This window comes from Ostrinia nubilalis, chromosome 12, assembly GCF_963855985.1.
Source record: "Ostrinia nubilalis chromosome 12, ilOstNubi1.1, whole genome shotgun sequence".
NCBI classification, from domain to species: Eukaryota; Metazoa; Arthropoda; class Insecta; order Lepidoptera; family Crambidae; genus Ostrinia; species Ostrinia nubilalis.
The window spans coordinates 10483220-10510097 of NC_087099.1; the positions used below are offsets into that span (position 1 = coordinate 10483220).

Here is a 26878-nt window from a genome sequence, read left to right on the forward strand (position 1 = left end):
GATTTACGAGTGTCAACAGCACTTCCTCGCACATGTCCCAAAAAAGTGCCAAAGTTAGTGCCATAATAGAAAAACATGGAGAAGGTTTATCATCATTAGTTATTGTGCTTCATACTGTTGTGGGTTCTTGATTTTCCCTGATATAATGGGACAAACTTGACTCCTGGCTACACAGGAATTGCAGCGGTGACAACGAGAGTTGATGTTGGTCAAATTAGTTAGTCGTATTATTATTTATTTGAACGTTTTTGAAAATTTTTCTTTTCTCGTCTATCAGGACAACGATTCAAAATAATGTAGACTTTGGACTTTGACTTACAGCTTAATTAATTAAATTAGTTTGTTATTCTATACATTTTATGGTGCTAGGTATTCAATGCGATTAACATACCTTTTCAGGTGGTATCATTACTTTTTTGGTCAAGTTAATGTGCGAAGTGACTCTACCAAACCTCCTCATACTACACCAATACTGGAACAGTTGTAAATCACGTGTAAAAGTTTTACGAATTAGTAACAATTAAACCGTTGGACTAAACAACAGTTGTTTCGAATGTCCCCCGCAATTGCGGGACCATTGAGATTTAAGGGCGGTTTACGAGCTATACGTCTTAGTCCTAAATTCTTTACGACTGCGTAACTTGCGCAATCCTTTTGTCGTAAGGCCAGGGAGGGGCACGTTCTTTTGTTTGCACGTGTTGCAGAACGCCGAACGGGTTGGCGACACTTGTTCGAACATCTTGGATGTAGTGATGGGCCGATTCTTATCGATTTGGTGTTTCCATAACAGCTAGTAAATTTGAAAGGTCCATAAAGATTTTTGGGAGGCAAATAGTCTTTATAAGTAGTTCTCCAGAGTGTTCGGAATGGTACCTTCTAAGCGTACTAGAAGCCAGAATATGACTGTGAGTAATCCAACGCCCAACTTTCAACTCAACTTCTTCATATCGGTATTGGTTGTTGTTGTTGACTGCATTAATATTTATCGTCATCATTAATCTAAAATTATGGTTTGAATAGTTTCTCGTGCATTAAAATGTCATCATATCGATATAACTTAGAGACGTGAAGACCCACTCTAATTCGGCAGGATGCGACCGATTTCCCTGGAACTTCCTTTGTCTTTTTCTTTTGAAGTCAATCTCCACGGGTCAGATTACTGTAGTTAACTCGCTCGTTTTAGATAAAAAGACATTTTGCGGTTCTTCCATATTCATGGAAAGAGAGCTCGGTTATGTTGTGTAGCTGTAAAGAAATTTAGATTTTAATGGTTTCATTTACAACAATAAGCTTCATGGGAAGTGCTGCAGATATATATGTATCCCTATTCATCCAACGTACAGAGTACGCGCTATTCATACTTAGGTACTCAATGTATCTGGACAAAAAATATTTCAAAAGACCTTTCCGATGTCAATTTAGGTAACTTTATCCAAAATTGTACACTGCATTTAGTTCCACACTTAATTAGACAGGAGCTTTTCCAGGAACTTCTCTATCCATCGATGAGACTTGGAAGTGTCATATTTCTCACATTCCACTTAAACCGCATTTACCTACCATTCAGCTATCTGTGTAACAGGATACCTCCCGCCCTCCGGAAACCGTAAGCGCACACGCAGATGACGTCGGCCCTCTGTCGGAAACATTCGGCACCATTATATACCTATTAAAGCCCGGGTCACACTTCACGTATTTTTTGCCACCGCAAACCCCGCCCAAGACCTTAATGAAGTCATTTGCGTCATGTTTATTGCTTTTATGGCGCACTCAAGATTTTGAGGTGAATTTACAAGCGTAAATTGACAGTGGAACAGTGCCCTAATTAGTGACATGTGTGACATTTTTGCTTGCATATGCTGGAACAGACACAAGCTTGGGACATATAATTGGTGTGATAATAAATAGGGAGCGTCAAAAATGGATTGGGAAATCAAAATAACTGAAGAGTCGCAGCATCAGTTGGACTCAAGTGGGCACTTTATGAAACATTGACCTGTATTATGAGATAATATTATTATGTAGTACTTACTGGTATTGTGTGTAAAAACCTCATACAAAAGTTAACTGATTGGATTTGAAAATTGCGCTCCACAAAAAAGAGTATTCAGGCCTGAGTAAGTAATCGTAGCACGTAATATCTAGAAAATGGATCCAATGTCTTGTTTAAACAATACATATTTAGTTTTTCAGAGAATATTGAATCTATTTTCTTAGTATGTGTACTAAGAAAATGGATCCATGTTCTAGAGCATTTTGTTCCAGTTCCACAAAAAAGGCATGGAAGAAGTTTTCAATCAACCGCCCGCCCTACGCAATATTGTCGTACTGTTCCAATTACATTAAGTGTCCCAAGTCCACTTCTCAACTAATCAACATAAATACAAAGCTAAGGTTTAATCCCTAACGTAGAAAGAAAGGTCCGATATTTACGTCGAGGCTCTTACGGCTTAGGTAATTAGTATCACTCAATTAACCACTACTCCGGCCGGAATTTTTGTTAATAATTAAAAAGGTTGCACTTAAGCTTCCGTCTAATTTAAAATACGAGAAGTGGTCGGTCGCTTTTGGTCGGAGTTATGTGCGAGGGGGTCTTACGGAGGTCGTTTGGCAAAGTAGGTAGAAATAATGATGGGATTTGTATTGATTTCACAAATAAATATCTTTGGTCTTGTGGTTTGGTCATCACGAAGTATGAAGGCTATGTCACTAATAGAACTTATTCTACACACACTGTTATTGGTATCAAATAAATAGACCATCATCATCATCATATCAGGCATAGAACGTCCACTGCTGAAAATAAGCCTCCCCCAATGATTTACAAAATGTTCGATTGGTAGCGGCCTGCATCCAGCGCCTTCCTGCTGCCTTTATGTCGTCGGTCCACCTTGTGAATGGACTTCCTACGCTAAATAAAAAGATTCTGAATCCAAACTCTACCTGATAGTAAAATTATTTCGGACAATTTGGAAAATTATATTTTTGAAACTCTACCTCCACAGTAACACTTATTTATGAACTGGAAATATTCACGTTTATCTACTTACGATCCTTCCAGCTCACAGGGCTGAGGTACTACATATAATTAAGGCATTACTCGATGTCTGTGCGTGTCTCAGGTTCGGTTTCCAGCTTTTATTGTACATTTTCTCGTGTTGGTGAGGCGGCATTAAACAGTCGAGTCCGGTAATTTTAACACGTTTATATGCATTTTATTAAACATCAGTTGAATCATTGAAGGCACTAAAAACTTTTTATAATCGTGAAACACTTTATTCCAAACAAAAAATGATTTGTCGTGCAAGTGGGGGTAAAATAGTAGATGAAAATGTATGTAGAGAAGATATAATTTCTCAAGTGAAGAACATTGAAATTAATATCTTTCATTTTGATAAGTAAATACCTACTAAATATCCAAATTAAGGTTTAGAACAGTTTTAGTAGATGGATGAGTTGGTGCCATGCTAGAGACATTTTTTGTGAAAAATGATATGAGGGCAAAGTCAGGGCAGAAGCTATCATCGTATAGAAATCGTAACGGTAAAGAAGCAAAAAAACTTCAAACTCTACCATTAGAAGCCTTCATTTACGAATAAACCGCAATGGTGCTTGATATAACGCTACCATAATTTTGCGACCGTTTTTCGCACACGATTTGGAACTCAAAAAATATACTCGTAATTTCGACATGGTCTTAATACAGGTACTTATTGAGAGTACTTTCGGTGGGTACAAAGAAAAAAAGGAAATGCGCACTCCGCGTGCGTTCGAAATGCTATACATTAAGAGGCACGCAATGCTGCGGGATCGGGTATGGAGAGGTCAATAGACTTTAGGGCTGACAACGTTTAAAGATGATACATAGCGTATAATGGGTACTTAAAATAAAAATAAATAGACATTATATAAAAGTAAATTATTGGTGGCACACACAATATGAAAATTAGTAGGTATAACCTTATGGTGTGACTGCTACAATTCTTCCTGAAATTCGAATGAAGCTTTTTGTGTAGGTAACTACTGTTAGTAAATATCACGGATAAAATACAAAAATATACTTTAATTTAGCAATAATTCTACTTAAATTAGTTAAAGACTTGTAAAAGAACTTTATTTATTTATTTTATTTATTTATTTAAGTATATTGAGATGAAAACTTTTATGTACGGGTCCAAGGCCCAACCCTGTTCCATCGCCGGTCAAATTTTCGCGAGTCGCGGTTCTTGGCCTTCAGTTATCGCGACCGCGAATCGAATTCTCGGTAACCAATTCAAAAGAAGGAGCGTTCAGATTAATTTATTTCATGAAATTTCCGACACGGAGCATGTATTACATAAGCGATGTAGGTGGCAGCTTTCATAAGATTTTTTATGTATTCAAATTTCAAACCTTAGATACTATCTGAGAGGATTTGCATGCAACAAATCCGTATGCAATCCCACGCTCGTTTCTTAATCAAGTTTGCAAGTAGTATTGAGTCGGCGCGCCAAAGGCGGGCTGCCACCATGCATCAACTTCGACGACCGAACGAAATGAAGCTGTCGTCACCGCCAATTGTAACGTCATTTGAGCTTAGCCGGCAGACAACCGTCCCATTCACCATTCAAACGCATTTAAAGCGCCACATACTTTTTAAGTACCCACTTGAAACTGAGTCGACGACCTTTATCTAACATCTGTTTTCGTTTGTTGCAGGAGCGAACGGCCTAAGAAGACGAGGGAGACAGACGTATACAAGATACCAAACGCTAGAGTTAGAGAAGGAGTTCCACACGAATCACTACCTCACGCGGAGGAGACGCATAGAGATGGCGCACGCGCTGTGTCTAACGGAGCGACAGATCAAAATATGGTTCCAGAATCGGAGGATGAAGTTAAAGAAAGAAATACAGGCTATAAAGGAGCTAAACGAGCAGGAGAAGCAAGCGCAAGCCCAGAAAGCGGCGGCGGCGGCTGCGGCGGCGGCCGCGGCGGCGCAAGGGCACCCCGAACATTAGGCGCGCGCGCCCGTGTAACAGTGATACGATCAGTTCGCCGAACACTCCCTAGCTTTGTGTTTGTAAATTGTTTGTAATTATTTTTTTTTCGTTATCTAAGTGTTGTTCGGTTGTTGTGATTATTATTTTTTAAATTAATTTTTAACTAGACACATGTTTTCTAATTGAATGTACGAACAATAAACTGTTAAATGCTAGACTAGAAACGGGTCGTATTATTTTTGTGTTTCGGGTTTTGTTTTATTGTTGTTTTATATTGATTTTATTATATTAATTCGCAATCGTCGAAGGCGTTCGGAAACCAGTGCAATTTGTAGGAATCTCTTCCGTGTAACATAGTGTAGGAGTAGTGCGTTTTGCGCGACGTCGGCGAGACGAACTGTATTGTACAAATTTAATATGCCTACCAAAGAGACCCGGTCTCGTACCCATAAAGCTAAGTAATAAAGAGTCGTAAGTTAAATTAATTATTTGCTATTATCGGACTCGTGTGTGAAACAGATAACCTTCCGCGCCATCTAATCCTTCAATACTCTCGCATAAGTTATAGTGTAAACGTGATCGTGTTCCTGCAGTTTTAATAGTCGGTGAAGTTAAACAAATTGCCATAAATATAAGTAGTTATTATTTAGGTGGTAGTTGTGTACATAGTTAGGGTTAAAAGTGTGTTGGCGTTGACTGGGCTGTGGAATGGGCAGAAAAAGCCGCGTGCGGAGCGAGGCCGAGGCGAGGGCGCGCCGTCGGCCGCTGGACACGACTAGGTGAGTTTTTGCCAGCCCCGGCATTATTTAACGAGTGGAGACGGCCGCGAAAAACTCACTCGTCACCAGCGCGCGACGCCATTTTTGAAATCGCCCATGCGACTGTTATTCTGCAATGTTTTAATTCAAACCGTTTGATCTTTCCCGACCGTCTTCACTCGATTTATCTACACCTGTCTATTTATAAGTGTTTACATTGTGTCAATTGTTTTTAACGAGGCCATAACAGTTAATGCGGTGGCATTTGAGGCAGCATAAGTGCTGCCACCGCAAGTCCGATAGATGTTGAAAAAGAAATTATAAGAGAACGGGTTCCATAGAGGCCTTTATATTTCGTAAGCATGCATAATGACTTCATTGACTCGCCGAACACTCCATGGGAACTATTAATTGGATTGACTATAGTGTGCTTCATCCGACGGCCGTATAAGGCTCGCGAAGGATCAGGCGTCCGCTAAAAACTGAATTCCGCGCCGCACGGTGTACCGTCAGCACAAAAACATATCTCGAATGCCTTTCTGCCTATTCAGTTTGAGATATTCCTGTTGAGAAATGCTGAATAGCATTATACGTACGCGTCAACTCGTTAAATTTGTGTAGAAAATTCATAACTTTTATGAGATTACTGATTTGTTTTGTGACTGTTACACCTGATTGGGTTACGTCACTTAGTCATATTTTACACAATATTTACGAGTGAAGAAAATGAGGCTCTTATTAGATATGACTTAGATTGGACCCTTTCATATCAACTCTAGATTTCTATTAAGATAAAATGTATGACAACTTTACCGCTAGTTAGTTTCTCAACAGCGGAGATAGACGTAAAGTACATTTCCAGTAATAAAACCAAGCAGCAAATAATAATAATTGTTTTTCTATCTGCACACTTGATTAATGATAGATATACCAACACTAATTGATGGAGAACTAATACTTAAAGTACCAATTACATTATCAATATATTTTTTGCACTTAAATTAATCGTAAACGTTGTTCAGATTTTCTTGGGTTTGATTGATGGTCTCATAAAAATCGCGTTGATAATAGGAACAATAAACGTTGTTTATAATTTTGATTAGAATGTTTAATTTGAATCTATTTTACATAATTTATAAGGATTTTTTCGTTGCTAACGTTACACGGCGGCCATGTTTTTGGCCTGACCCGGCCTGCCAATACGCCGATAACAGATAATTATTTAGGCGATACGAAAAATTATTGGTTGGCCCACATGAGCGTATCGATGCGAATTTTTAACGTCTTCATCGGACCACGCTGCCTGAGGTTTTATTCTAATTTTAATGGCGTCTCAACGGGTTAATAAAGGTCATGTTTTTGGTCAGGAAAAACTTAACATCTCTTCATGACTTACTAAAGTATTTTATTAATAAGTTTATAAAAATAACTGAATAATAAGAGATGTTATATTATTTTATTCTTTAAATTGAACAACTCAAGCTTGAACGTAGATAAAGATCCACAAAAGGGAATAAAAATACGACCACTGAGAGCACCGTTACCCAACAACTTCCACCGCTAATTACCTAGTAATTATCCCGAAATGTTACTTGATACATTACTTAATAAGGTTGATTTATTCACTGGCCACTTACCTAGGCATCTAATTAAAGACGGAGCAGTAAATTACTCATTTATGCAACTATGTTCGCCACCAAACAAATAGAAAATAATGAGCGCACCGGCCTATGTATGCTTTCAATTAGGGATAACAGCCACTCCCAAGCAATGTTTCTCACTTAATTAAAACATACTGAAGCATAAATGTTACAAAGGCAGATGTCCGGATAAAAACTCAATATATGCCCCGATAACTCGCCCGTTTCAGTAAGCGCGCTACGAAGCTATACTATACGTTTTTTCTAACAACCAAGCGTAAACTATGTGACTTTTTCATGAACAATTACGACAGTAAATCAATTTAATCAGCCTATAACTCAATAATGTCAGCGAAGGCACTTTTTGCTGTACACAAAACCGAGCAATTTAGTATAGTTTTTTTCTTAGTAACCAGTTTTAGCTGTAGGCTGAAAACTAATTCCATAGTTTTCGGAGGGGCCAATTTTCATAATATAATCGCTTATTACGATATACCTCGGCTGTGTACGACACGGTCCGCTTTCGAGTTAATTAGATGAAAACGTGAATTATGCATGAGTGATTAATCAATGCGTTGACGTTTTTATTTTTATTTAAATAAATTGTTATGCAGCGGCGGTTTCTTATTAAAATATTGCAATTTTATAAGGCTCCCGAACCTGTTTGTAATAAAAGGAGAGTTGCGCGGGGGACGGGACGGGCGGTCACTCGGCTATATTATGTACTCGCAGCCGGTCGAGTGAGAGATGAAAGATCGAGGCTGGGTAGTACCGTACATTGCACCGCTAGGAACTTTTATTTAAGCCTTATGTGATAATTAAAAGTATGACATAGCGCACTTAAATATTAAAAAATGCGCAAAATATTCGCTGCTGTCATGTAGTGTGAGTAATAGAGATACGTTTTGACTAGAAACATACTATTTACCTGTATTTTAATATCAAAAGCTCGGCCGTTGGTTGTTTATTCAAATCGAGTAAGTAGGTAAGTGCGCTAGTTTTCGTCCAATTATCGGAGTTGCCAACTTTGTGATGCGAAATGAATATCTTAAAATACCCTTACTCATATGTATCATATGTCATTTTAATCCTTATATAGTCTACTTTACGTTAATATTATATGACAATAAGTAAATACCACGGTTTTTTTTATAAAAAAGATTTTATGCAAAATAGGCGATTTCACTAGTTTTCGTCCAAAAAAATCAGTTTTCGTCCTAGTGTACGCTAGTTTTCGACCACTGTGTAGAAAAAAGGGTGCAGTTGAATTATTAACTTAAAACCAATTCTACAATACAGTAACTATGGATTGTGGTATATCATATGAAAGGTAATTTTGTTAGCTTTCAAATGATATCAAAAAGATTTAAATAAGTTTCTTACCTAAATTTAGGAAAATATTTCAATAGGTCGAAGGACAAATGGACGAAAACTAATCTACAGGAATAGCTAATTTTGGTTTTCGTCCACCCCAGTGCTTGCTCATGACGTCATGGACGAAAACACAACAACGTTTAAAGCTGTTTTTTGTTTTCGTCCACATCTTTTTAACGGTTTTTATGGGTTTATCACTGTTAAAAAGTGGACGTAAACTAAAATGTTTATTGTAATAGCAATAAAGATCATATTGGAAGAAAAAGCATTGTATTTTGTAGGTCCATTAAAGTAAAATGATTATTAAAAATATTAACTAGGTGTTAGGGTTTCCGTCCACGTGGACGAAAACCAAAATCTTGCAAAATTGTTATGCTAGTATTAGTCCACTTAATTATCTAAGATTTCTATACAAAAACTTTAATAAACCCTTAAAATAGTGTTTATTATGCTAATAATTAGACATACGTGCCAAAAACATTACGTAAAGTAGCTAAAACAGTAATTAAACATACCATGAAAGTTCCCTACCGGCACGTTTTTTTTTCTAACTTGACGACGTTTTCCATTCACCTGTGTGCAGCAGCAACTTCCGTAGATTTTTTTGGAGTTATTACTTGTCAAATTACATTTTCATGCAGGCAGAACTGTTACTTAGATATTATAGATTGTAACAAGTCCAAACTTGCACGGAAAGTTATGTTTGTATTCTAATTTTCCGTATTTGTTTGTGGCAAGTCGGTCAAATGGACGAAAACAGGAGCTGGACGGAAAACCGGCGCAATTACCCTACCTATTCGTAGTCCAGCACTTAGTGTTTCGTGTTTATTTAAAGTATATTATTATTCATTAGCTTTCCAGTTAGACTAGACATAGCTCTACATTATTTAAATACGCATTTCAACAAGCAATTTATCTTTGCAGTTTAGGTAAGATATTTTAATTAAATATCTAATGGCAATATTTTTTTACTTATATTTGACAAACAAATCTATAATTCTAAAAAGTTTATTCAACTTAGATCTTGCGTCTTCACTATTTCGGTGTGTGCTCTCTAAAAATCCTTCAGCGTAGTATTTCAAATTCAATTACCATTGCAATTTAAGCTTTATTGCCTGCCTGGAAAGTGCTTAATGGCTCACATTATTCCACACACTCCTGCCGATCTAAAGACTATTGTTTTAAAGGTCAAATTTGAATAACACAGTGCCAGGATAGTTCGTGCGAGGAGATAGTATCTACCACCCGACCTGGCCTGGCTTTTCGAACACGACTCTTTTAACTGTACAGCCTTGTTCTTGGGAAATCGTGTCCCTAGGGTGGCTCTTTTGAACTCCTTTCTTGCATTCAAAGCAGACAATGCTAGGTATCGAATGTGGAGTGAATGGACGTAAATGAAACAAACCTTTAAGGCGAAGTAAACTTTACGAAATGCTAATTTTTGTTCCGAAACGTGCTTAGATTTAAATTATGATTATCTTTTATGCATTGATAAAATTTACACGTTCAAGTGTGGTGGATAGCCGGGTTTTGAAAGATTAACGAGTTGTACGTTTATTGTGATGAAAAGACGCCGTTGTAGAGAAACTTTAGGAAGCATACAACTATCGTTAAACCTAAAGTTCTTGTGTTATTTTAGTTCGAATTTGACGAGTTGTAATCCACAACGAATCTTATGTAAGCCAATCCCAGAGATGCTCTTTTTAGCCATAATGTGAACGGAAAACGAACCCCAACCTTTACAAATGTATAAATTTAAAAATGCTGATTGTAATATTTCCCCACCGAATTTCCGCCGCCATTTTAAAGGCTCTATCGGGCATTATTTAACCAGGCAAGTCCAATAAACATGGACACATACGAACTATTATGAACACAATAAACCAACCCTAACCGTTATCGAATTAACCCCTATAAAATAACTTAGCCATTACAAATTTACGAGTGTACGAAATATAACCGCAATAACTGAACCAGATATAGAGATAGCTGTTCTATATAAGTTATATGTTCTGATTGTCTACTAGATAATGACTGTCCTTTATCTTTCACTTGATGTGAGTTATATGGTTCTGTTCTACATTGTGAAATACGAACTTATAAATGATCCTACAAATTATGACTCTACAACTAGTGCTGAAATATGGAAATTCATCTTCAAAATCAATTTTATATAAACTTTTTTTCGCTAAAACAATATACAAACGCTTGATATTGTGCATTAACCTAATTTATTAATGAAAATCAGTATCAACATTCAGCTTAAAACAAATGTTAAATACTTTCTAAACCTAACTCTTACTTGGGGTTTTTATGGTCAGTTGGACACTTTGTTCTACTTGACAGTTCTTCTATGAGTATGAGGCTGAAATGTTGATATTAATATTCGTGGTATCTTTCGAATAAAGATTGACCATACAATTTATGAATAAATAAATTAAGGGACACATTTCTTTGAGCCAAGCTTTTCATCAGAAAATGAGGATATCTAAGAACAACTGGCTTCCTTAGACACACAACACATAATTCGAGGTTTAAAAGTGTAAATTATCTCAAAGTTTATGGAATTACATTTGACCATTTTGAATCACAGAAAGTGACAGTTTAGAAGAGCAGTTTCTTATACTTTTACCACAACATTTCAGCTAATCTAGTACATCATCTGTGTAGCTAACAATATTTTTCACAGCTGTCATAATTGTTCATGTTAACTGACTTTTAACATTTCGTAATTGGAAGGGATCCAACGGAAAATAATGAAAATGCAACGCATTATAATACGCGAGTTATGGTTCTATAAATTGTGCCAGTGTTTTGTTAAGCTTGAAATTATAACGTGAAATTACTGCAATATCACTTGCTAGGTGCTAACGAATATTTTTGTAACGCCATGTTCTTTAATTATGTTTTACATGTTTGTGTTATTCATAAGATTATATAAACGTACATTTTGTGTATTACACAAATTACAAATACTGAAAATGTATCTGCTACTACTGGAAATAAACACTGAATAAGCCAGCTAACAAAACGACGCTCTAACTGCTGTAAAATTCTATTCTATTTTCATAATTGTTGAGTTATTGTGGTGCTATTGTCCAATAACATTTAACTAGACGCCATTTCAAATGCATAATGTGGCTGAAGTAATCAAATTCCAACTGCATCCAACCCCTAGGTTCATAGGTAAAGCTACCCTTTACGACACCAATCACGGAGCTTGTAAACTGACCATAAAAGTTCATTATCTATTGGTTTGTTCGCGCTTCCAACTTTTACTTTATTGGTTTACGACATAGTCGTTAAACTGAGCAGTTGACTGTAGTGATGTACCGTAATCTCAGTCGATGGTATCGATAAACGGTTGTATCGACCGAAACGCGCAGTTAAATTACGATAAAAGTTGACTAGAAGTACTATGCTGTAATTATGATGGTAATGCTGTGCTCTACCGTTTGAAAAGTAAGTCTCGTTGTGATTTATTGACAAATTAAAGAATGAAAGTTAGATCCTAATTTTATTTAAATTGTAACGACTATTGGAATATTCATTCTGTAAAGTTTTTTTTTCATTTAAGACGGATCTTAGCATCCAAAAGACACTTTAATAACATAAATCTGCGGTTCCTATTCGATTAAACAGGTAACTATCGATACATCGGACAATACAGCACCACTAGCTAACCGAGCGATTATTTTCAAGCGATTCATATAACGCGAAGGACGATGCGATGGCATTTTTATGGGAATGTAATGTCTGCATCAGCGGTCGACACAGTCACGTCCGAGATGATTGAGGAACAATAAATCGATCATATTATTTAATGACTCGCCGATCAATTTGCAATATAAATAGACTTATGAAGACTTGTCTTTGAAAAGGCTATGTTTTAGTTTTGTTTGAATTATTTTGTAGAAGTTTGAGAAATGCTCAATGTTTGAAAATTAAGCTCGCCTGTTGTACCACTGTATTTTTATGTGTGCAATAAAGATTTTAAATAAATAAATAAATAAATGGACTCTCTATCAGGAGGTCCTGGGTTCGAATCCGAAGTATGATTGTTTTCAGAGTGGTTGGGTCAATGCAGGCTTAAATAAACCTGAATGGGGGTTCTTAATAAATAAATAGTTTATTCATTAAAACTGCACGCAGGAAGGTTTAATGAAGGCTACGGACAACGCCATTCTTGTGGCGTGGTTTTGGGCTGACGCTGTGTAGGTTTGTTGTCGACACGTCAAGAATAAGAAGAATAAAAGCGTCATAAGAACTTATTATGCTAGAGTTTACCTAATAGTATATACTCTTTTTTAGCCTGAGCTAGATTAAAACTTGTGTTTAATGCCTAATGATCTAGTAGTTACGATCTGTCTTCTTTACTCTTAAAAGAAAATCTTTCTTACATGCTTGACAAATAGAGACACAGTTTTAAGAAGTGACTGTGCTAAAACTGCCAGAAAAGCTTCCAAATGTTCACCACATGACTTTAAAATGTTCACTATCTGGCAGAAGCCAGCCGAATAGAAAATTCGCACGAACGTCGAAAACAAAAACTGGAACCGCTTTTCATAGAATTTTCCGCTTAAACGAAACTACTTATGGTTTTGTATGGATCATGACTGATTCATGGGTAACGTTATCAGTGCTGTCATCAATGCTTTATTCGTTCTCATATTAAGTAACCTAATTGAAACAGCGAGAACACAACTTTAGATTTATGTGAGTATTCTCACGTTGTGTTTGTATGATCATGAATGGATGTAATATGGATGTGGGAAGATCTTTTTGCTTATGGTTTTTCAGTACCTATTTGTTTATTGTGCACTAATTAGGAGTAAATACGGTTAAGTTCATTAGCATGAAACTGCCGTTAGTTATATTTTGAAACGTAAGCTTAATAATTGCAATCTATGGAAAAAATAATTTAATAGTCTTCGATGTAACAAAAACCCTCTGGTTATATCGAAAAGATAGGTGGTGCAACTCAGCCTTAAAATGTGATCAAATACTTACTAGAATTCCGAATAATAACTCTCTTGGCCACTTGCTGAAACTTCAGAAAAGCTCATAACATTTCCATCTATTGAACTACTCGTACGATTTCATTTTAACCAAGTATACATATTTTTATGTCGTTTGGACCTAAACTCGACCTTATGAGTATGCAAACTAAGTCGTCCTAATATCATGTTACATATTGATAAGTTTCCTCCAACCACTCGCATGCTAGGGAATATTCCCTGACGAGCAAGACAAGTGACATTTGCTCATTTATGGGCGGGAAACGTTTATGCAAAGACGTCTCGCGTGGCGAGTTACACGGACAGTAGGTAACTGCCCACTACTTACATAAACGCATCCACGCATAATGATTATGATTGGTCGACGTCTTGCCGTTCTACCCAACATTGGTCTTTATGCCCACCACGTATGAATTATAGTGGGAAGTGGGAAAATGAGCACCTAGCTTTATGCATCCCGATAGTCTGATTGCAATGAATTAATTATTCAAATTGCTACCCCGCTAAACGGAGACTGGTTTTAATTTAATGATTATAAATTTGATGGATAATTTCTGAAAATAAGACTCTCGATAATACGCCGGTGCCGCCGGTGGGAGCTTTGTTTTAATGTAAACATTTTATAAGTGCACCATAAAATTTTATACACTTGAAATACATAATTAAACGCATTTAAATTATTTTTAGCTTCGCGTTTAATTTTGTACGGGAATGCGACCTTTCAAGATCTGCTGAAGTAGGTACTTTGTAAGATACTAAAATACAATTTTAAATTTAAATTTTGTTTGTTGCTTACTTGTGTGTGACAAAGGCCGGGTTCTTTCCATTCATATGTACACAAAATAAACGTAGTTCTTTACAAGATATTGCCATAGAACATAATATTATAAGCTGTTTCATAAGTTAGGTACTTACTTAGGGACTTTCAATTCATCGGAAAGAAGACTATCTTCTTTCTTAAGTTATTTCAAACATCTAAAAAGTCTTATTACAGTCTATTTACCGCAAATACTTACTTATTTATACAGAAAATAAATCTAAATGGACACTACAAAGAGAATCCTAAGCGTCAGCCAATGCGAGGCCGGGCGACAAAAGTGCATAAATTAGAAAAGCAGTAAATCGCTGGAGGCGTTTTAATTGAAATCGCGGTAGTTAATTGAGTGAAGGCGCGCACTGCGCCTGCGTCGAGTGATTTATGTCAATCGCGCCTATTTATCGAGCCAGCTCACGTTTTGCGCACCTGCATTTTCAGTATGCAAATAGGAGATGCGTAGATACGATATTCATATCGAAGATTGAGTTTGGTTTTTTTGATCCATCTATTTTTATTATTTAGTGCCATGATATTTATTTGTAGTCAACCTTTAGTTGTGTGGGTAGAATGCAATTAAAGTGGACATGAAACCTTTTATCTATCCATCTTTTTCATGATACCTAAATACTTACATTACTAAATACATCTTCACAATTTTTTTTTTTCTGTTGAAATATAATCAAGTTTATCATCACGAGCTTTAATAAATGGTAATTTTAATGTTCAAATATCGTGTCATCTTATGCAGAAGCATAATCGTCGTAATACAAAATAATATTTAAATTAGACATTTATCATAATTTAAAACTTAGCACGCTATTCATAATTAAACACTTAAACAAAAGTACAAATATCTTGCTCTGAATGCACCTTAAGTTAGTAAATAAATCTCATGTATCTTAATTTTAAGCCCAGTAAATTAACAATTACAATTAACAGCGGCAATTACGCCTCCACATCCTCCATTTTAACCCTAAATCACCGGGGCCCGAATGAACATAAATAAAAACTCTATCAAAGTCCGCGACAGGGCGAGTAAATAGGAAGGGTTGAACACCCGGTCTACCCTAAGTTTTTCTGGGGCCTTTTCGACCCCCATCCGTCTTGTAGAGATACGCTAATTTATAGTTATACTGTTTTCTTTACCGACCTCGGTTTCGGTGACGCCTGCATTGATAAGAAATAGGGTAGATGGTATCATTTGCTTTTAATCAGATAATACAACCAGTAATTGTATCACAACATAATGATTTGTAGAAGAAGAAGAAGAAAGAATTTATAATTTTTAGCACATTAGTTCGCTCATTACTTGTAGCGTAAGTAATTAATTAAGTAATTAGAATAATCTTTTGTTATATTTTGTGATGTGATTTCATCTTGATTACGCACAGTCTTTGAGAGATTCTCAAGATGATTATAGGTTTATAAATAATTAAGTAGACAAAAGAAAGCGTACGCGATATTCAAAACCTTTATCTAAAGTACGCCTCTCTCTATTTTCCTATGCAATCGTCTCTTGTTTATTACCTATTTATTTAATCTATTGTATAAATTAAACGTAAATTCGCTATCAATAGCTGACATATTTTTAAATACGAGTAGATAACATAAGAAAGTAGGTACCTATATCACGGTTCAAAATAAATTTTACATCAAATGCAGTAATTGTGACCGACTCCAGTAAATATTTTAATAACAAATTCAAAACGCCAGCAACTATGTGTAAAATTCAAACTTACTGCTAATGGCTTTAGAAAATGTAAGACGTGACAACGTTAATTAAACAACGTAACGGGACCTTAACACATACCTACTGTGTCCCTTATTTACCGACCAATTACGAAGACCCTCGTCATAAGGACAAAACACTCTTTTAAGGTCTGCAAGATTAGGGAATAGAAGTGCGGCATGGGTCCCGTTAGACTGGACGGTGATAGCCCGCGGTGGTACCACCGTTTTTGGGACATTTCATATTTGGAAGCTCAAAGTGAGAAGTAATTTTCTAATAAGATTTAACGTTTTTATTGTGAAAAATAGCCTTTGACTAGACCTAAAACGATTTTATTGCTGAAAGTTTCATGCGTCATGTAACTTCATAAAATGGTTCCTTGAGTAAATTGCTTATCACTGATCAATATTTATCTATGTATCGCTGTTGGTTTCTATAAATAAATAAATTACTAACTAATTAGTTAAACTTACCACATAAAAAATATGGTTGGTTACTCAAATAAGTGTTCGGATTACTTACATCAAAACCTGTTACCTACTTTTGCAGTCCATTATATTAGCCTTAAAAATCCAAAAAATACCACACCAAGATATTAGGAAAAAGACAAAAGTCACAGATGCGCTATGTTATAGCAAGAAACTGAAGTGGCGCTGGGCCGGCCACATAGCTCGTCTGACAGATAATCGTTGGACTAAGCGATTAACTTCTTGGCTGGGTCCATCGGGTACAAGAAAGAGAGGAAGACCAACTACGCGATGGGCTAACGACATAGTGCAAGTGGCTGGCGAGCAATGGATGAACGTGGCAGGCGACAGGGACACTTGGCATTCTCTAGAGGAGGCCTTCACCTCCAACTAACGGGGGGTTCTTACTTCTTTTTTGCTCAATAATAAAGTATACTTCTAAATATTAGTATGTTAATTATTAGCATGTTTATTAGTTTTATTAGCATGTTTATTAGTTTTATTGTTAATTTTGTGTATAGTAAGAAATAAAAGGCTTTTTTATTTTTATTTATTTTATTTATTTATTTATTTATATTAGCCTTAATACAGCTAACCTTTTATTTTCAACTACTAAAGGAGTCTTATTCAAGTTTTACATTCTAATACATTTTCTTCTTGTTTGTATCCTGCTCTGTTTCCAATAAGAACTCGAACGAAAACTATTACAAGCGAGAACAAAGTGAGTTTCAGCTACACAGTACCACCGCAGAGTAGCAACTCAACCAAATAATTGCTATTCTATTCACACTGGGGGGCGATTTATGCCCGGAATTATTTCCTTGTTGTTTTATTCGGGGATTTGTCACTCAGTCCCGCTTTTATAATTACCCCGAATCCCGATACCGAATAAGTTTTTGCAGGGTATTATTTATGACAGTTTAGAATTCAGTTTTGGGGAGATTAGCTTTGGAGTTGTTATGAAACTGATTACAGAGGCGGTTTGGATTTTATTTTTAGCTAAAGGCTCTATTGAGGACAATGTTTTAGTTATTTCCGCAGTAAACCTTAATGTGTTCATTCATATTCTATAGAGCTATATTCATATTGTATAGGTGATTTCGTCCAAAATAAATGTTATACATAAAAATTAAAACAAATTTAATTTTTGAACTTTCCGGGGTTAATAATAAGCAATAATAAATAATTAAATAAGTATTTATTAAGCATTTACAAAAATCTTACATGATAATCATGGCATGTATAGGTAGGTACCTCCTACTACATGGAATAAATCTCATTAGCTAAACAAACTCTGAGGAGACTGTTTATATTTACTGTCTTCTTTTGTAAGTACTCAGATATTAATAACGTATTTCCATTAGTGTTACGAAATAGGCAAATTAGGACACAAAACAATGGGCAACTTTTCTGTGTTGATTTTTCCGGTTGAAATACAGTAACGCCATCTAGTGGATTAGTTATGATCATTGTACATCATAATTATCATCGTCATTTTATTTTGTTTACAAATTATTTGCTGTGATACATATTTTTTTTTTAACATTTTATAACAATTTTAAACACACTAACATAAGTAATATACTGTTTTAATAGTCGTAAATAATCTCCATAATAAAGCATTCCATGTTGTGTAAAAAGCAACCACCCATCACTGACGTAAAAGTTCTGTTGTCTGCCGCTAGATGTCTCACAATAACTCAAACCGCTAGCGCCACGAGCGGCGGTGAAGGGAAACGTTGTCGCTCATACAGGGCAAGCTCAGGCGAACTGCGAACAATGTTTATGATGGGTAAATCCGCGAAACAGTAAAAAACTTATGTTCCGATCGATAAAAAAAAAACTGTTGTAGTTCTGGTAAATTAAACTTCTGAATAACGATTCATACAAGTTTCCACATAAGGCGCCATGATCCATATTGATTAAATACTTCAAGTTATTTCGATAATCAAGAAAACACGCACTAAACGTCATTACCATCACAGTAAAAGTACTGACCTTTGCCGTTGTCTTTTAATTTTTTTTACTTTACCTATACACAGACCAGATTTTGATTATAAATTTAAAATGTACATATTTACCGTGACAAAATAACAAAATTATATTGAAATCGTATTAGCCAATAAAATGGAATCATGAATTGAAATATTGTCACGAGAAATCGTCATAGCCATCGCGGCAGCATCAAAGGTTCTTTAATGCGGCTGCGACGCGACTTATCCCCGCTTGTGTCCGCGCGTCCCACTCTTCAATTCGTTGCTCGTAACAGAATAGAATGCACGTAAAATTTACGCAGCTCCGAGACTTTTTAAACTCCGAAAACGAGAGACACTCGCAGTTTGTCATCGGCTCGCGTCATTCCCATTTTGTGCGATTTAGTAAGTTTAATATATCGATATTTTTCTAATAATTAGCACTTTGTAGCATGTGATTACAATAAAAAAATGGCGATATTGAGGTGTCCCAATAGTGGTGACAATTATTTTTATATAATTTTAAAATCGTTTTCGTCATTACCATTAACATCATTACCATATCATTTAGGCTTATGGTGATGACACTTTGTATATGGTAATGATGACTATGAATGGTTTCCTAAAAGAACAATGTAACAAAACGTCCCCAGAACTGTAGCACTTTAATACCTACCTTATAATACTATAATTTTATTATATGACAGCTCAAGTGTGACATGCGTGTCTCAGAAAAAAGTTATATCTAAAATAAAAATCCATAAGCAACCCTGAAAAAATACATACAAAATCACTTTTGACCAACTTCAATGGGTATCACGACAGCTTAACCCCGGGACAATTCGACTCCTGTGACAACTCGACCCCTGCGACAACTCAAACCCTGCGACAACTTGATTTTTTTCAACACTCAACACTTTTGACTTACTTCAAATGGTTTCACGACTGCTGGACAGTGGCGGCGTAGCATGGGTTGGCACCCGGGGCATAGCACAGCACAGCACCCCCCCGTCATAAGTCCTTAATGTAAGTAAGTTGGGTATACATATAGCGGGGAGGTAAGACACCCCAAAATGGTCCTCCCTTACGCCGCTGGTGGCTGGACCCTACGACTGCTTAACCCTACGACCACTCGAACCCTCCGACAACTTATACTTGTGACCCTGTGACAAGTCGAACACTGCGACACGTCAACCCCTGCGACTACTCTGAGCATTTATTGTAGATTCTGTTCAGGCATTGATTGATGGAGCTAAATGGTTTACAATAAGTATCATAGTTGTCATCGGGGTCAACTGGACCTCTGTGACAACTCGACCCCTGTGATAACTCGATTAAATTAATTTTAACCTACTTTAAACGAAGGTCGACCCTACAAAAACTTGACCCGGACAACTCGACTCCTACGACAAGTCCAAAATATTCAACTATGATACTTATTGTAAACCATTTAGCTCCATCAATCAATGCCTGAACTGTATCTACAATAAATGCTCAGAGTAGTCGCAGGGGTTGACGTGTCGCAGTGTTCGACTTGTCACAGGGTCACAAGTGTAAGTTGTCGGAGGGTTCGAGTGGTCGTAGGGTTAAGCAGTCGTAGGGTCCAGCCACCAGCGGCGTAAGGGAGGACCATTTTGGGGTGTCTTACCTCCCCGCTATATGTATACCCAACTTACTTACATTAAGGACTTATGACGGGGGGTGCTGTGCTGTGCTATGCCCCGGGTGCCAACCCATGCTACGCCGCCACTGTCCAGCAGTCGTGAAACCATTTGAAGTAAGTTAAAAGTGTTGAGTTTTGAAAAAAATCAAGTTGTCGCAGGGTTTGAGTTGTAGCAGGGGTCGAATTGTCCCTGGGTCAAGCTGTCGTGCCCTTTGAAGTTGATCAAAAGTGATTTTGTATGTATTTTTTCAGGGTTGCTTATGAATTTTTATTTTTGATATAACTTTTCTGAGACATGTCACACTTGAGCTGTCATAATTATAATAAAATTATAGTATTCCATTCAATTTATTCATTTAAAGATAACAATGATCCACATGGTTAGTAAATGGGTGCCTTATACAACTATGTTAGTAATTTACTTATTATAACATACCACTAATTATCCAACCCGTTCGGTAAGAAGTAGCCGAAGGAAATGTCGGATAATAGGAGAGTCGTACCTCTCCGCCACGGTCTTCAAGATACTGTTGGGGCTCGCCCGTATCCTACTGAGCAACGAGGCAGTCTTCTTGCATAGGACAGCAAAGAAGCCGTCAGTGTGCGACTGAGCAAACATTTGAAGCGAGGCAAGCCCAACAGCATCCTGAAACCGTTGTTATATTGGACCCGAAGGACGCTAAGCGATTTCTGCGAGTACGTGGTCCACAGGTTTCCCGTGTATAGACTCTGACAGTATGCTTTAAACAGAGTGATCTTGACATGGTCATTACATCGGGCAAACCTGTGAGCCAACATATTACACCTTACTGCCAGCGCCCTTCGTTCCCTCTCGATATCAACATGATCTTTAAGGTCATCAGTAACGTAGTGTCCGAGATATTTAAATTTAGTGGCTCTGTTTAACTTTACCCCATTAAGCAAGAGGTCGGGTACCACGTTTGGACATTTACTGGCGGCCTTAAATACCATGTATTCGCTCTTCTTCACAATATACAATAAGCCATGGCATTTAGCATACACTTCACACACACCCACCATCTTTCTGAGAGCCCCCATTGTTGGCGCCAGCAGTACCATATCATCAGCGTAGCTTATGTTGTTGATACAAACACCATCTACCCAGCATCCGATACGCATACTGCTAAGGGCAACAATGAGGTCATTTACGTGTAGGTTGAAAAGCCTGGGAGACGTCAGCCCACCCTGTCTCACCCCGCACTGCAACCCATACTCCTCAGAAAAAACGTTAGCCCATCTTACGCTGTTAATCTGGTTAGCATACCAATAATGGAATATTTGTGATACTTCTGACGGGATGCCCTGCCTCCTCATCTTATCCCAAAGGATGTCATAAGACACAAGATCGAACGCCTTGGAGAGGTCGAGGAAGCATGCGTAAATGAGAGTCCCCTGATCCGTGTAGTACCTGACAGTGTGCTTAAGACTAAGGATGGCGCTCTCGGTCGACAGTCCAGGCTTAAACCCGAATTGAGCATCATGTGATTTTAAATATTTATCTAGTAGAGAGTCAAGCACACTGTCAAGGACCTTTGCCGTGATTGTAGCTAGAGAGATCGGTCGGGTATTAGCATGGTCTATCATATAAGGTAGGTATTAAAGTGCTACAGTTCTGGGGACGTTTTGTCCCATTGTTCTTTAAGCTTTGTTTTTAAATGAGAAGGTTTTTTATTAGTTTACGAAAAGACGTTTTTTTATTCATTTCTTGTATGTTGACTGTTGTGTAAGTCTAAGTAAGAGTAGCTTGGCATATTTTTCAATCAAAATCCTCATTGGTGTAAATATATATTTTTTCTGATTCTGAATAATATTAGGAACGTAAAAAAATTTTAACTAATGTCCGTATTGTTCCAAATTCAATAAATTCATTAAATTATTGAATACATTTACTTTTATTTCCAACCCATTCTTTAATAGGTACGTGCTTAGCTAGGAAAATAACATAGATAAAATTGGTGTTTAGCTGAACAATTATATCTAAATTTTAGTTTTCAAGTTATTTTAATTTAATGTATTACTATAAAATTATATTTCGTCATCACCATTAACATAAGATCATTACCATTTTAATAAAATCATTACCATTGGGAAAACGTCATTACCATTTTGTGAAAAAATATTTGGACGCTTGTTACTTCTAAAATAACGATTGAATCTAAGGGCCTCACACTGATCTAAAAAGCTCATTGCTTAACCTTTCAGTTTAAGCTAGTTTGCACGCATTCCTGTAAAGTTTTTCAAAAAACGTAAAATAAATCTCGCGGAATCAAATCGGCGGATCCACCCTGATGCAATTTACAGTTCGTATATTGCAAAGCACTTCATATAACACGACAGTAAACTTCTGAATTCCCTTTCAAGTTGTTTCAGTTCTTTTTAACCTGCACGGTGGAAGTTCTTTTGTGTTTTGCCGACTTTAGTATTGAATGTTTTGTACGCGTGTGTTTACTGTATGTTAAGATTATTTTTCGTTGATACTTGATATTCAATTAAAATTATGGCTTAATTAAATAATGAAATTTAAACTATCTAGGTTCTCTTTTTAGATGCAACGTGAACTTAAGCATTAACACTCTATTAAAATTTGATACCGCTCTGTGATTTGATTAATTATTTTTGATAGCTGACCTAATCCCTTAAATAAAACAATCTGTCTTATCACTTCAGTATACAATTTTCAGATAACTATCATTTATATTCAAAGGTAACACAGCCTTTTTCATGAAGACCAACAAGTTGTAAGCGCTACACTAGCGTCATCGTTCGAAGTCGTAAAACACCTATTTTATGGAGTGACGACCCAAAATGGCCCATAAAAAGCTTCGCCATTTCACTCACAGATGGCGTTGAGCGCTGTTGAGCGACGCACGCCATCTATTAGCGGCCGGAGTGACTTATCCCACAAAGAGGGTTATGGTTTTATTGCGGCATAAAGTGGCAAGTTACGACTTTCGGCCTTCGAATATGGAGATATCGGAGGGCGAATGGGCGTGTAAGACAAGAGAATTACTTTTATTGTTTGTAAATTGGTTGTAAAATTATGAGTTCGGTCGTATTGTGCCTAATCACGGCGATCAGCTGTTGTTTTATTGAATAAATCACTTTATTACTCCAAGTGGTGGTTTATGGGGTCATAAAACTTTATTTTAATGATGGTGGTTTGTCACATCGCCTTTTAAATGTTAATTTGACGTGAACTGTAAACATTTCGTTATTAAACAGAAGCTCTACATTTTTAAATATTTATTTTACCTATTTTTTAGAAAGGATACAGTAAGTTTTTTTTTCATTTGATTTGAATCAAATTAATAATCATTGTAGTTTTTGAAATGTACCTACTTAGGCATTTTTTAGTTCTTAGTCTTAACGGCTGTTAAGTACCTAATTAATTATTGTGATAAATGAGCATCTAATTAATCTGGGTTATGTAATGTAAGCTTTATTCAAATTAATTCATAATGTTACTCGTAGACTCATTTTCTCTAACTTTCACATAGACTCTATCTATTAACAAAGTTTTTAATGATTACTCCTGCCTTAGTTCGACTATCCCATAATAGATGGCGCTATGAGCGCGTAAATCCTCATGGTGATCAATAATAGTAACTTCGTATTATCGTACGTTTCAACTTTGATTGTAGGTTTTCAAATTTTTCTCAGTCTTAAAATATGTTTAATGTTATTTACTATTACTATTTAAGTCTTTTTATGTGTAGTAGGTACAGTATTTTTGAATGTGTGGAACAAATTTAGTTTCAGCCAAATGGGAAGAATGAGTAGACTAGATTTCTAAAGAGCTTTATTAGTGAACCAAAGCTTTTTATAAAGCCAAAGCTTTCATGTACAACTCGCCTAATTACAAAACATTCCACTAGTGACTAGTCTCTAAAATCATCATCAAAAATCTCAAAAAAAGAAAAACTAGAGCGCAAAAAATCTTAAAAAATTAACGAGCGTCTTAACATCGTGTTTGTTTAAGTAGCAACAAGTGATCACTTAACCGGCGCTTGAGAGCTAATTATTTGTTTTACGGCGCGTTCGGATCGTAAACGTCAATTTTACGATCGGCGTGTCGCGCACGACACTCGATTGCCGCGCGCGAGTAAACAATCTTGGACTCCACGCGCATTTCGATGATTTTTTGTTATATTTTTTAAAGTATTTTTTTTGGGAATTAACAATTTTTTTTATTGTTTCGCTAAGTGGATGACTTTTTAAGTGTAATTTTTTTTTTCGAACGTAATATAAGGCGTGTTTATTTTTTATTTTTGAGATTTGAAATTAAGAATAAGCATGCATTTATATACCTAAGTACAAAATACAGATTTTATGTAAGACTAATTTTAGTTTTGAGATAATGAAACCCTTTGACTTCATTAGGGTAACTTGTAGTCGTTCAAAGAGGTGTGCCTGATACCAGTTATATTTTAAAACTCCAGTTATTCTATTTAAAATATGTACCTGAAAACAGAAAAAAGCTTTGAGTACCTAAGCACTTAAAGTTCGCGATAAATCAACCATACACATAACAAAAACATTGGCCGGTGAAAGAAAACAAAACCATCGAATGTCGATAAACAAATACATTAAAAATAAAAGAATTCTACTAAATAACAAAATACTGTTAAAAATCTAATATCCAAATGTCTCAGTGTAATAGCTCCGAGCCACAAATCACCCGCTCACATTACTCATAGTGCCTTTCAACATATATTATTCTATCCTAGTTTTGCGGGAACAGATTTCTAATTATATTTTCGAAGCTACACTAGATATAGGGCCCCAGTGAATTGACTAGCCGTTTAATAAAGTGGGGAAGCGAGAAAAAATATATAGACAGAGAAAGAAACAAGAAGCAGTGAAGGAGCGCCATGATTTATGTGATGCACATTTGGGCCCAACAGCGCCAAATAAAAAGTTATTCCGTGGTAAGGTTACGATATTAATGTTGTTTCGTTGGGCTTAAGCGATATCTTTCTTTTTAAATAATTATTTATATTTACATAAACATCCACAGTCAATATGTTGTGGTGTTAAAAGTTGTGGGCTTTTATTTTGGTGCACATTAAGCTTTGAGATTTGATGAATATGTACTCAAAAATAATATTAAAACAATAACAATCAGTTTGGCACGGTTAGTTCTTATAATATCAAAAATATTGAGAAAAAGAAAAGCGAAAATATAATAAAATGATATGAAAAACAGTAAAGTGATTGCTTTTTGCAAGAAATGGACGTAAATCACATTTTTCTGAGCGAATTAAAAATAAATTATAAAAAAGCAGACATGTTTTTTGCGACCGTACCGCCTATCGCTATGAGTAAGTTATGGCCGCCGTAGGGTGAGTTACACCCTGCTTAGGTCACGTGGCCCGAGAGGGTGGGCTATACCCAAAAACAGCTGAGTGGGAAAGGGACAAGAGAAGTTGGGGCGGTAAGTTATCTTCGTTTCATTCAACTCACACTCGCACCGCCCGAACGTCCGTATAGATCAATAAAACTACTTTATCTCTTTTTGGCACATCCCCATCCCGTCGGCGACTTCCTGGACCGATACTGCAACTTCATGATTTTAACATTAAATACCTGCAAAATAGATTTACAGCAAAAAACACTAAATTCATTTCTGGCTACTCTACTTGGATCCCGCGTGCTGGCTGGGTAAGAAAAAAGCTCAGTAAAAAATAAAAACAAAACAATTGACAATCTTTAGCTAAAACTCCTTGGTTTTTTGAAAAGATTGCAAGGCAGTAATATTTCATTGTGTACCTGTAAGAAAAAAAAAGACTAAAAAGAAAAGAAATGCCCTTGCCATTTTTTCTGTAATTAAAAAAATAATAGTATCAATAACAAAAGAGCGTCACGCAAAGTCTTGCATAACGTGACGAATTTTAAAAAAGGAACGGTCGGATGTTTCAAAAACGTCAATGGTGTTCTTTTGTTTCGCAATGGGTGTTCCGTTAACGCAATTGTCGTTCGTTTTTTACGTTCCCTGAGCGTTTTATCCGTGTTTACAAAGGTAATGGCCATAAAATATTATTACCGGGCTATTAGGAGCCACAGGTAGGTAGGTCGTCTGCTAGTTCATTGCCGCGATAGCGGTAGTAAGTAATTGACGATGTTAATTTGTCGTTTAAAGTGGACCGTGCTTGGGTCGTACGTGATTTAGCCGCAGTGATAGTCTTGTGTTTTTGCCACGTTTTTGCTAGTGAAAGATAAAATATTTTTTTATTATTTTTTTAATTTTTCATAAGTTTTGTGACCACGATATAAAGCCTTAACACAGTTTCGAAATTAGATCTTAGATCAAGCTGTAATTTCTAAAATGTAATCAGTTTAATTGTGAAAATTACTCATTAATTGAGTAAGGAGTAAGTAAAGCCTGAGGTTCAGACATAAAAACAGGTAATGATCTACTTATACTTTTCTTTCAAAT

The 26878-nt window shown here is 36.2% G+C and overlaps 1 protein-coding gene across 1 annotated transcript in view; it reads left to right on the forward strand.

Annotated features, from left to right (window-relative positions):
• The window catches only part of LOC135076929 (homeotic protein ultrabithorax), a 183421-nt gene that overhangs the window by 137154 nt on the left and 19389 nt on the right, over positions 1 to 26878 (forward strand). Inside the window, exon 2 of the mRNA XM_063971449.1 lies at positions 4699 to 5761. Within this exon, the coding sequence (XP_063827519.1) occupies positions 4699 to 5000 (302 nt within the window). The 3' untranslated portion in view covers positions 5001 to 5761. The remainder of the gene's footprint in view (positions 1 to 4698; positions 5762 to 26878) is intronic.